This window comes from Pyrus communis, chromosome 12 (assembly GCF_041283825.1).
Source record: "Pyrus communis isolate YQ-2024b chromosome 12, ASM4128382v1, whole genome shotgun sequence".
Classification (NCBI taxonomy): Eukaryota; Viridiplantae; Streptophyta; class Magnoliopsida; order Rosales; family Rosaceae; genus Pyrus; species Pyrus communis.
Genome location: NC_142576.1, coordinates 2673737 through 2687124, shown reverse-complemented (window position 1 = coordinate 2687124; position 13388 = coordinate 2673737). Strand labels below are relative to the sequence as shown.

General features: G+C 35.4%; 2 protein-coding genes across 2 annotated transcripts; both read left to right on the top strand.

The window, feature by feature from the left end:
• The first annotated feature begins 2018 nt into the window (after positions 1-2018).
• Positions 2019-4894, top strand: LOC137745266 (peroxisomal adenine nucleotide carrier 1). The gene is made up of 5 exons (XM_068485184.2): positions 2019-2408; positions 3401-3632; positions 3768-3914; positions 4024-4178; positions 4242-4894. The coding sequence occupies exons 1-5, from the start codon at positions 2260-2262 to the stop codon at positions 4519-4521; spliced, it is 963 nt and encodes a 320-aa protein (XP_068341285.1). The 5' UTR covers positions 2019-2259; the 3' UTR covers positions 4522-4894.
• A 746-nt stretch (positions 4895-5640) lies between these two features.
• On the top strand, positions 5641-9074 carry LOC137745559 (uncharacterized). Its single transcript, XM_068485522.2, has 6 exons — positions 5641-6040; positions 6136-6175; positions 6618-6698; positions 7449-7635; positions 7990-8257; positions 8702-9074. Exons 1-6 carry the CDS (start codon positions 5981-5983, stop codon positions 8906-8908), a joined length of 843 nt encoding a protein of 280 aa, XP_068341623.2. The 5' UTR covers positions 5641-5980; the 3' UTR covers positions 8909-9074.
• The last annotated feature ends 4314 nt before the right edge of the window (positions 9075-13388 follow it).

The window sequence follows — 13388 nt, the reverse complement described above, 5'->3', positions numbered from 1 at the left end:
ATAGTGCTTTTGGTGTCATCAAGCTTCAACAAAATTATTTAGACGAAAATGTCCCTAATACAACAAACTTCAAAGGCATTTCAAAATAATGCATCAAATAAGGTAGGGGCATTTTCGTCATTTTAATAGTATTTTTTTAATAATTAATTTTTTTGTGCTTCAATTTCTCTATTTTTTAACATGTTCAAAACATTTTAAGAGGCGTGTAATGCCAGTTATAAAAAAAGTATTTTGCACGCGGATAATAATATGATTAAATTAGTTATCAAATAATTGTTTTTTTTTATCTACACTAAGGGAAAGGGGATGGGCTTAGCCGTACAATAGGCTGGCAATAATGTGATTCAATCAGTTATTTATTAAATATTATTTTCTCTATTTTTAAATACGTTCAAAACATCTGAAGAGGCGTGTAATGCCGGTTATAAAAAAAGTCTTTCACACGCGAATAATAATGTGATTAAATTAGTTGGCAAATGATGTTTTTTTTTTTTAACAAACAATATTATCTACACTACGGAGGAGGGGGTGGGCTTAGCCTCACAATGGGTTAACAATAATGGGATTCAATCAATTGCTTATTAAATATTATTTTTTCTATTATTAATGTAAATTCTATGGAGACCGATTTTATTATGTGAATTTAGCTGTTTTAATTGGTTTATGAGGGGTTTCTTATAGCATGATCTAAGATTATTTATTTACTTCAAATGTTTCACTAAATACATTTAAAATGTGTAAATCGCGCGTAACACGCCGTGATTCAGAAAATATCTTCTGCACGCACATGAGCCCGTGCAGGAAGGCTAGTGTGGATATCACAAAGATACATTTTTCTAGGAACATAGCTAGATACATAAATTGTAATAATGTAATTAGTTAAAAAAAAATTCAAGTTTTAATCAAATTGTATTATTACACTTGGTAAATTGAGCCATGTTCTTCTCGGGACAAAAATAAAATTTTCAATAAGCTGAAATGCGCGGTACACCATGTATTATAATACAAGTGGGGACAATTTTTTCTAAGCGTCTTTCCTCTTAAATAATAACATATGGCATATGTGTGTACTCCGGGCACACTAAAAATCTCTCTTTCTAAACAAAGCATTCATTATATCAAAATAGTTTCATACATTGACGTGACTATTGTTTAACGTACTTTAATTAAGTCTTAAAAAGGAAACAATGTTTCATCTAAAAAGTATTGAAAAGATGGAGGGATTTTAATTTTCTCTTTAGTTGGTAGTGGAATACATCAAGTGATGAGTGAAGAAAATAGCTAGAAGGTTATTAACATTCTCCATTATATATTTCATATTTGAGCTTTGAAGTATTAATTTCCAATGGAAAATTTGAAAAAATAATCAAAATTTGAATACTATATAGAATTATAACCACATTTTTAAATTTATGATAATATTAAGCAAAAGTTGATATAAAAGTACTAATATACCTTTAAAATTATGGGTTCAAAGTGGAGAGATCAAAAATTGATACAAAGTCGCCACTTGCAATTGTCATCCACACATCTAACTTTCAAACGATTTTTTAGTCTATTTAGCCATTTTGAACTCATAATTCTTCCTCATTGCAACCATAACTAATAATTACAAGTCGCGACTTCATGTGTTAGTACTTTTAAGCGTATATTAATACTTTCATATCAGTTTTTTATTATAATTATCATAAATTTTAAAAGATGTCTATAATTCTAAATGAAATTCAAATTTTAGAAATTTTTTAAAATTTCTGATTTTGAATACAATTCTTCATAATAAAATACTCCAAATTCCAATTAGAAAATTAACAAATGGGCACCCTTTGGCATTAACAAAGTCCATATCGGAAGAAGGGCTTACATAACACAAAACATTATGTGAATATTTATTTGTGTTATGTAAGTTGTTCTCTTGTGTCAAGAGGCATGTTCGACATTTAAATTGCTGTCATGGAAAGCTCAAAAAGTTGTTGAGAAATGAGGTTGCCATGTAATCAGCATGGGAAAATACGGCCGGTGGCGGACCACAACCAATAAAAACACACAGACACGCTGAAAACAGCCCACGTTTTTTGAAATCTTAACAAAACGACGTCTCATCGGTCCACATCCTCCTCTGCTTCCGTCACGTCTCTTCCCACGCCGCACCGAAACTTTCCATATGCAACGCCTATATATATATATATACATATTTTTATATCTAACGTCTCGGTTCCAATGATCTACCAAAAAGTAGAATAAAATAAAGATTCAAAGAAGATGGGGCTTGATCTTGATCTGGAATCAATATCCGAGGCGACGTCAGGAGCCGTTGGATCACTCGTGAGCACCACTCTGCTGTACCCGCTCGACACCTGCAAAACCAGATACCAAGCCGAAGTTCGAGGCAATGGTCAGGCCAAATACAGGTAACTATTGTTGGATCTGGGTCTCTGTTTTTCTTTGGATTATCGTTCTCTGATTGGTTTTCCAGCTTAATTGTGTATGTTCTGTATTTTTGGGGGAATTTGTGAGTAAATTTTAATTGGGTCGGTAGTGTTTAGCACTAATATGTTGTTAATGTTGGAGAGCATGCTGGGTGATTAGTAAGTAATCTTTTAGATTAGCATGTAATTAAGATGGATTTTGGGAGTTTTATGGAATATACAAAACTGGGTTGTCAGTCGTATCGGATTTCATCTCAAGGTGGTAACTTGCTAAATTTAAAGGAAGTTTTAAAACATTTTCAGTATTGTTTACTTTTAACGAAAAATCACATTTTAAACTTTTTTTTTATTTTTTATATACTATTCACTATACCTTTATTTGTCATTTTTCATTAAAACTAAAGTTTTTTTGAATTTTTCGTTAGTTTTTCTAACTTTTTAATTGCAATTCAACCATCGATTTCTGGTTTTTAATTTTCGACTGGTGTCAATATTATCAAAGTTTTCAGCATAAAATGAAAACTTTATACTGGAAAGTTTTGAAGTTGGAAAAAGTTAATGATTTTGGTGTATGGCAACAGTTGAACAAATGTTCGTCATGGAGAGAAACTTACCTATAAGCAGGATGCCACGATGGCGTAGTATCTTAAATCAATGACGCACTGCCATGTGTAAAAGTTATAAAAACATGGCGGTGTTAGTTGGGATACCGCCATGGTGAAAATCTGAGTTGGAGGTAAGTTCTTATCGGCAGGGATCCAAGATTCTGTAGGTAGTGACAGAATGTTGCAACCCAAGTGTCAGACTTTCAGACTCGAAATTTATCCGGTCATATGTTCTCTGGTTCATTTAATAATATGTTCTCTGCTGCTAGCAGACAATAGCTTGTGTGGTAATACATTTTGTTTGAGTCAGCAATCAGATAATTATATGGTATATAATTCGCTAAATTTCTTTGGTTCTGGCTTGTATAGGAACCTTTCGGATGTGTTTTGGGAAGCAATATCCACACGCCAGGTTCTTTCACTGTATCAGGGTCTCGAAACAAAAAACCTGCAATCCTTCATTGCTCAATTTGTTTATTTCTATGGGTATAGCTACTTCAAAAGACTATATGTGGAAACAAGTGGTGTTAAATCAATAGGGACGAGAGCAAACTTAGTCCTTGCAGCTGCTGCTGGAGCTTGCACTGCCATTTTAACTCAGGTGAACCTTTTGTGTACAGTTCATCGCACTTTTGGTTCTATTCTGACGGTGAAATGGCGTATAGGAAGATTATGGATTTATTCATATTGGTTTAGTGACTGGAATTTAATGACTGTCCGTTCTACGTTTGTGTAGCCTTTGGATACAGCCTCGTCAAGGATGCAGACAAGTGCCTTTGGAAAATCCAAAGGATTGTGGAAGACCCTTACAGATGGCAGCTGGATTGATGCATTTGATGGTCTCGGAATCTCCCTGTTGCTGACCGCAAACCCTGCAATTCAGGTAGTTACTGATTTTGTTGCCGTAAGTCTCTAGAATTTAAGTTTTACCTTCAACTCGAAATATTTAAGATGGTAACTGAGGCTGAAACTGAAATTGTTATTTACTTCAGTATACAGTGTTCGATCAGCTAAAACTCAGACTCTTGAAAGGGAAAGATAAATCGGGCAAGGGTTCATCGCCAGAAGCCCTTTCTGCCTTCACAGCATTTGTTTTAGGTGCAGTCTCGAAGACTGTTGCCACCGTTCTGACCTATCCTGCCATCAGGTACATATTGCTCTCACAAATTCCATCTTATTTACAAGGTTGAGAAATATTTACTCACTACAGGTGTAAGGTCATGATCCAAGCTGCTGATGAAGATGATGGAAAAACCAAAAACCCCCGGCCAAAGTCCAGCAAAACGATTCCAGCAGTCCTATGCGCTATATGGAAAAGGGAAGGGATTCTCGGCTTCTTCAAGGGATTGCATGCTCAGATCTTGAAGACCGTCCTGAGCTCGGCATTGCTTCTGATGATCAAGGAAAAGATCTCCGCTGCTACTTGGGTTCTTCTACTTTCAATCAGAAGGTCTCTATTGCTCACAAGGGGCAGACTAAAAAGTGCTTGATTGCAATTGTGTCGACGAGAATTTGCAGAATTCACATGTAAATTAGGTGGGAGTTTTATCTGCTTACCTGAAACAGATGTACCCTTTGAATTCGGGGTACTAAGGCCATCTCCAACCGATCCGACCAGAGGAGCTTGTACTCTTGCAATAAAGCAGTTTTGTTTGTTAGAGGAGAAGGATGGTTCAGGCCTTGCTTCAAAGATGGTGGCCTTGTCAATCTGTTGGAGCTTGGTATTTAGGATGAAACTTTTGTTCAGAGAAATAATGTAGCGCAGAAATTTTGGTCTGCAAAAATATTGATTTATAAATTTTAATTGTGTAAGATTTATTACCCTAGTAAATGTGATTTACTGATAGTAATTTTATTTGTGAATTCTGTGCAACTAATGTTAGAGCTAATCAGTTACTTAATTATTTTGTTAAAAAAAACAAGTGAAAAATGACATCAAAATCAAAGCCAGAAGAAAAGGAAAATCATAAATATCTAATTTTTTTAATTCTTATACAAGCGATATTGGGGGTTTGAGAATCAAACTCACGAACAAAAAAAATGCGAATAAATAAAAATATCTTAAAATCCAATCAATTAAGCAAAAAAAAATGTGAAAAATGCGAGAATAAAAACGTAGACAATAAGTCTGTAAGATAATTATATTTATGTAGGTAGGATGAAACTTAAGTTGTTAAGAGTATTTTATTTATGTACTTGATATCTTGTGCACCAAAGAATGAATATATATGCAAATTGGAAGCGAGTTTAGTTGGCTAAGGTATTGTACATTCCTTTTGCTTCCAATTTGAATCGTTATTTTATAGTTTAGATTAGAATATTTGCTTGAATCACAAGAAAAGAAAAAAAAAAAAAAAAGTTTTGCAATGACCTTGTAATTGATTAGCTCAACTTGTTAAAGCCGTTTAACAAACATACACTTGAAGTCGTGTGTTCGAATCTATTAAGTCTAATTGAGCTTTAGACCCAACCAAAGCAAGAGAAGGCCAAACCTAAATCCAAGTTTTTGTTTTTATTTCTTTTCTTTTTTGGTCCAAGTTTTTTTTTTCCTTTTCAAATCTCACCTTCTCACCAACTTCATATTTGTCTCATGTGAGAAAAATATTATGAATTATTTTTTGCTATGCCCCTTTTAACTTTATTTCAATCTCAATTTATCCCTAAACATTTTTTTTGAGTGCATCAATATTTTATACAAGGAAATAAAAATTTAATTACTCTATATTATAAATAATTTAATTTGGTATCGAATTCTTCATTCATTCGAACCTCTCTTCTAAATACGGAGGAATATCAATTGTAGTCGGCAATCTCAACTTAATTTCAAGAGCAAAAAAATAATAAGGACGACGCGCCACTCCAAGTCGCCAACACCAGCGAGAGAACTCATCTGAGCGAGAGAGCACGGACACAAGGAGGAGGAAGAAGAAGAAACGGAGAGAGGGCAAGATGATGTCCGGAAATTATACCAGCATTGACAACCAGAACGTCTCGGGATCTGTTCCTGCTGTAAGTAGCATATACAATTTCACAAATACGTATATTTATACATATGTGTGTGTGTATTGATATTTATGATGAAATGATGTTGGATAATTTTGCAGGCGGTTCCAGATCCAGGCCACCTCACCGTCAAATTCCAAAGTACAATTCGTGTTTCTACTCTGGAAATTAGTGATTAGTTTTGTGGGATTTCAATTGGCGCGAAATTGGAAGGAAAATAATGCTAAACCTGATTAGATTTAGGATTAATCAGCTACGAATCGATGCGTCTATGTGTTTTAGTATTTTGTTTAGCTGTTGGGAATTGATGCAGGAAACGAATAGGGAAATCGAATTCTAATTTTCTTGCATTTTCTCAGCAATCAAACGTCTTTTGTTTAGGTTAAATTTTCAGTTGAAAGTTTAAAATTTTATTGCCAAAGCGCTTTATCGATTAGTGTATCGAAAGAATAAACCTCTGATCGGCTGAGTTTAATGTCAAACTAACTTCCAGCTTAATTGCTAGGTTTTGAGTTTCTGGGTGTAAAGTTCTCTAATTTTTTTTTTTATTATTGTAATAACAGTGTGATTTAAACTGATGCAGATTCAAGCCTTCAGACATTTCCTCCATCTGGGACACAAGGGAAGATCGCTGGTGGTGCCCTCCCTCCTCGTGATGCCGATGGTACATTTTAATTTTATATGTGGAATTTGGCGAACCATGCTCTGTCTTGATATGTGACTTTCCAATGCTGTTTCTGCTATCTAGTCCAATGAAAACAATCTTTGGATCCAATACCTAAAGGCTTTTAAAAACTAAGTTTAAAGTCTTTGAGACAATGGTTTGAAGATGTAGGATGGTAAGACTTCGTGCTTTTCCATTGTTGTTCTATGAGTATGAATTTAAGTATAGGCCACTGATTTCGTGGATATGAATCACAGAAGCAAGGTTTGGGAGATTGACTAGTTGAATTTGATGAGATCAAAGTGTTCATGACATTTTTGTGACTAAACTGGGTTGTATCGGCCATAGGGAAAATTAGATCTGCAGTAGTATTATTTAGATGTACCCTTCAAATTCAACAAGATTTCAGAATGAATGTGGTTGAAGTTGTGATTTAGTTCTTTAAACTGCATCCGTGGACATATGAACTCAACAGAGTGGATGCTTATGGTAATTTGACAAGAATGACTGAAATCTGTTTCGTGTGCCTCATGTCATTTTGTGTATCTGGTATTACTTCACCCAAGGGGTGTTAAACTTACGATAAGACTTTTTTTTAATTCTTAACGAGTGTTAAAACTACTGGCCATAACCCTTTCCATAAATGTTCCACAATATTGTTTTACTACTTTACATTTTGTTTTCCATGGATGCCAATTTTTTGTTGTGTCATGTTATTGTCTGATATCCATGTTTTCTCTCTTGATACAGACACATTTTCTAAACCTGTATCTGGTTCTGATGAACCCCAGCAAGGTGGTTGGCTACGGGTATTCTCTGTAGCTTCTTACAAGCAATACTTTGATGTTGACACTTCAGATGTCCTAGAGAGGATTAAGGATTCACTTCTTCCATTCAGTGGAGCCTTCAATGAGAAAACATCTAACAGCCCAGATTTGTAAGTTTTCTTTTGGTAACTTAACTGATTATCTGTCTCTAAAGTAGCGTTTTTGAGTAGTTTCAAATTGTACTGTACTTTTTGAACATCCTCTGAGATGTTGCCAGCAACAAACGTCTTTTTGACAATTGATAATTCTGGATAAAGATTTTGAGATTAGAAGAAAATCTTTAAAATTGAGAAACTATTTGAAAAGGTTGTCTACGCTGTTCAATAGTTTGGAACTACATTGTAGAAGTTGCACTAAAAGTCTCCTCTGTATCTTGACGGTTTATATTTGCAACCGTTTATTTGGCTATAAAATCTTTATGGTGAGGCACCTGTCATCCAATCTTAACTTCAAATGCTGTGCAGGTATGGACCTTTCTGGATATGCACTACCCTAATATTTGTAGCAGCTGCAATTGGCACTTTTGTGACGTATGTAGCACACAAGGTCAAGAGTAAAGATTGGGAATATGACATTAATGTGGTGCAATGGTCAGCAGGATTGTTCTATGGTTATGTCACTATTGTCCCTCTTGTACTGTATGTAATTCTCAAGTACTTCTCGGCACCATCAGGTCTCGTTCAGCTATTTTGTCTCTATGGTTACTCTCTGTTTGTCTTCATTCCAGCATTGGTAAGTCTCTGGTTTTCCGGTGTAGTTTAATATTAAATTTATTACCGCAATGATGTTTCTTTAAAGGTTTAGGTGTACAAGATCTAAATCGAATCCTCTCCCAAAAGCTTATGCGAATCATTTTAAGCTATATACTAGTGTATGCATATTCAAGGTGGAAAGAAGACTTTTGCCAAAAATTTCGCGTAACTGAAATTTTTGTCAAAATGGTATTTCACCAATTTCATAAAAATCCCGGAGAAGCTTTTCTAAACATCGTCAATTCTAATAGTTTTAGACACAAATGTCTTGTTTAAGAGTCGGTTATAAAATCTTAATTTGCCCTTTGTTTTAATATGTTCGGGATGGGTACCCATTGTTGAATTCTGTTGTGAGCTTCTGTTTGTCAAAATACAGGAGTCTCGGTAATACTTAGCTGACATTCCCTCCTCTGTTTGGTTGCAGTGCCTCTCAATTGTGCCTCTGGAAATCTTCAGATGGGTAATTGCAGGCATAGCTGGGGTTATGTCTGCCACCTTTGTTGCAGTTAATCTTCGCGCCCACATCGTATCAGCAGGTGAAAGGTGGTTCTTGATTGTGGCCGCAATCTTTCTGTTGCAGTTGGCTCTGTCCCTCGTCCTAAAACTCTACTTGTTTACCGTCACTGTCTAGGATTAAAACTGTGCTTTCATAAAGAGGCATCAAAGAGTTGTAGATTACACGGTAAGATATTTTTGGTCAATTTACTTGATACTGTTAGCTGAAATATCATTCATCAACTAAAGAAACATCTTGTATCCATTCTTTTCGGCAATACGAATTCGTATGTATCAGAGTATGCGCTCGGTGTTCGATATTCGATATTTCTAATTTTGTTGCAGGTGTCATTGCTAAAAATAAGCCTTTTCTTAATCCATTTTTCAGTTCACTTTTCTCTATTAAAACCAAACTTTGGGTTCAAATTCATTGATCCTTAATTTTAAAACCGTCAAGATTGGATAGGATGGCGGATTTAGTTGTGAGAATTAATCGAATCCAATCAATCAAGATGGGTTCATGATTTTTTTTTTTCTTTTTCTTTTCCTTTCATGAGCATTTGGGGTTGAAAAAATTATGAACAATTTAAGTTGATGGACTATGTTTAATATCTTATGGAGCATTTATACCATTTATTATTCTTTTTTTTTTTTTTTTTTTTTTTTTTTTTTTCAGTTTTACATCTACCGAAAATGTGTGATTGGAGATTTAACGGCAATTATACGGGAATTATTTCATAGTTCGTTATTTTAATTCCATTGTTCAACTAATCATCCCATTGATTAAATTGGAAAATCCACAAACCAATATCCATTGGATCAGATGCGGATTGACTAAATTTCATCGATTTCAAACTGACCAACACTTTAGAGAATAATTCTACTTTTAGTTCTTAATCTAACCATTGATGCATTTATGAACTCTGCATATATCACAAGTCAAAATCAACTGGCGTGTACACAATGACCAATACCAACTCGCGTGTGTTGTGCGAGGTGGACTTTAGTATTGCTCTTAATTGTACACGTAAGTTACAGTTGGCTCCTCAAGATTTCTTATAGTTTCATGATTACCAAAAGGAATTTGGCGATTTCCTTCTCATTTTTCTACAAACCACAGCTTAATAATCATCGCACTATTGGGTAAAGTCGACTAATTTTTCATCTGGTTTTTAAGTCAGTTAGCATGGTCAATGCCGGCTAAATTAATCTACAGTTTCTATTCAAAAGTTCAATCAATAACAAAGATTCTTGCCTGAATTTAAATTCTTAAAAGAAAAAATACATTAAATTAGTTTATCAGAGCAGTTCCACCCCTAAGGACTTTGCGCCAGCACCTACACTTAAGTGAACAGTAATAGGCCAAAGCATCTCCATCCCTAAAAAAAAATAACCTAGTCCATTTTATTAAAATATTATTATTTTTTATTATAAAATAATAATTTAATTTTAAATTTCTGACTTCTTCTTCTTCCCACTTTTCCCACTTTCTTCCCTGATTTTCCAACTGTGCGGTCAAGCACAGTTTTTCGGCCTTCCCACTTTTCCCACTTTCTTCCCTAATTTTCCAACTGTGCGGTCAAGCACAGTTTTTCGACGAATGAGGGCTTAAAGTTGGTGACGACGTCGCGGCCACGGAAGCGTTGTGCAGCAATGTCGTAGGCCCTAGCGGCCTCGTCTTCTTCGTTGAAGGTACCCAGCCAGACACGCTGGTGCTTCTCGTAAATCTGGGCACCCCAGCATCCGTTGGCCTGCGGGACCACGCCTTTGTACTTGGAGGAAGGGAGCTTCTGGGACACAGCCTCGACGCCGCCAGTGCTGAGCTCGGGGTCGAGAATCACTATGCTGGTGCCGCTGCCCTTCTTCTTCTCTCTGGACTCCCTGCTTCTTCGTCGGAGCTCGCCAAGGAGGTGCTCCACACCCAGGGAATCGAATTCGGGTCGAGGGAGGCGTGACGGTATCGCCTGGCGTCACGTAGGCCGGGCAAGAGCTCAGCACATTCTGAGCCGGCCTAGAGACCAGCTTGGGCTGGGTGTCAGCCTACCTGCTCGGCTGGAGTGGATTGGCTGGGTGCCTGGCCAATAATTTCGCTGGGTGTCGGCCTAAAGATTCCCCGGTGGAACTGCTCTCATAGTTGATTTCAAAACCTATGTTAGGTTAGTTGGTCAAAACAATTTACGTGAGCCTTGAATTGAGTCGAAGTCCCATCTTCATAATTTCTTTTTAATTTAATGTTTGGATGTTAGGATTTGAGCTAGAGAAATGCTAAGGAGATTCTCAAGTGAGACTCTCTATGGACTATTTTCCATCTCATGTTTTTGGCCCAAGGTTTTATAATGTTACCACGATAATTGTACCAAAAACATGAGGTGGCGAAGAGTCCATGTAGAATATCACTTTTAAAAGAGTTTCCTTAGCATTTCTCTTTGAGCTAACATACACAAGAAGACAGACATAATTACAGTCCTGCCTTGTTAAGTTCCAATTTTGAGGACTTGTGAGGAACAAATGTATATTAGCAGCAAAATTATATTAGTTTAGATCAAAGGCTTAAAATATTTGACAACTTAATAAACAAAACCAACTTAAAATCCTTGAACCATTAGAAAACTCATTTTCTTGTTTTGTTTTATTAAGTAGTCAGATTTTACGCCTTTGAATTTACATTGATATAATATTATGGTTAATATGCATTTAATCCTCACAGATCTTCAAACTGAAGACCTCAGGAGAAAAGGACTCGATATATTTATAGGTATGATCAATCATAGATGTCAAACATGAGATCGTAAAGACAAATACCTCTAGTTTGTAGTGCTACTGGAAATTCCTATCCTCAACAAAACTTATAACGGGGGTTAGAATTTGTTTTTACAAAAGAATATGATGTTAATTTTCTAATGCAAAAAATTTAGATTTGGTAATTTCTTGCACGATTGTTAACCCCTCGCGAAATGATATGAAAATAACATGTTCTAGGTCAACTCATTAACAATTCGAGTTGTTATCGGGTTACCAGTTAAGGATCGAGTAGTTATTAGGCCACCTATTAAGAATCTGATAAAATAACGAGTATGACACGAACACAACCCATTTTTCAATTATAAACATTGGACGTAATTTCTAGCATGACCCGTTAATCGGACACAAAACAAATGACTCGTTAAAGAATTATGTTGTTATTCGGTCACCTGTTAAGAACCATTTAAGATAATGACTTGACATAACACTACCCGTTAAGATAACGAATATGATACAAAAACAACACAAACACAACTTGTCTGCCGGGACAAAAAAAAAGGTCCAGAAGAAAAAGAAAAAAAAAAAAAAAATGAGAGAGAGAGAGAGAGAGAGAGAGAGATAAAAACAAGACTGACAGATTACAATGGAAGAATGAGACAGAGCTAAACACGAGTAATAAAGAAATAAGAGAGAGATTAAATTAACCCTTTTCCGCCTTTTAGACAAACATGTTTTACTCTTTACCTGGTTTTTATAACGTATTCATCAAACAGGCCTGTTTGTTTAGGGCATCACTATTTTATTAAATTCGTACTTGTCTCATCTCAAAGTTCTTTACTTTTACTTTTTACTCGGTGCAACTCGGCCCCTAATCTTAATTACTTTTGGCAACGCATGCATTAATTTTACCAACACAATAGCTGAAATGCATGCTGGTTTCTGTTACACATGAAAATCAACACAAAATAACTATATAATATGTCGTCCGGTAGCGTTATTTACATACTCGTTTTTACTATTCACAAGTTCTTCTTAATTTTCGACCGTCATATTGAATGAACTGAAGAAGATCAATAGTAAAATATTATTAAAAATGTGTAGAACGTAAAAATAAGTGTGTAAATAACACTATCCTATGCTGTCAAGACACCATTTTCTTTCCACGCACACTTCTATTTGTTTTTTAGGGAAAATTTGAAATAGGTCCAATTTTATAGACTACCTTTTGAAATAGGTCCAATTTTTAGTGACTTTTGACTTTTGAAATAGGTCCAATTTTTAGTTACTTTGGACCCATTTCAAAAAACCCCTTGTTTTTAATAGGGATATAACCTCATGTCATCCTCTGCATGCCCTTTTAATTCTGGTCCTTGATTCTCATAGTTGGAAAGAAAAGAGTGGTGTCCAAGGCTTTTGATTGAATAAATCAAATGAGAAACAGGGATGTAATAAATAAACGGCTGTGAGAAGAAGGAGAAAAGTTGTGCACATATTATAGCGTAGCCACATCTAATATTCAAACTCTCTCATCACAAATACATATCGTTCTTACATCCATATGTTTCCAGACCTCCGATCAAGAGCAGATAACTATCACTAAACCAAAGATTAATTGGTATGCATCGGATGAGGCACATGATCAGTCACAAGACCTAATTGTGGGTAAGAGAGATCTCAGACAAGATTAAGAAAGGATTAGACAAATCTTAAGATTCTTAACATTGAGATTAAAGAAAGAAGGGATGCATTAATGGAAAAACTTCCATACAAGCTAGTCCAAAAGAAGAAACAAAAAGCATGGTAAAATACATAATTACAGTACAAGAAAACGTAAGCACAGAAAGACAGATGCAATGTGAGTTTACTTCAAAAGG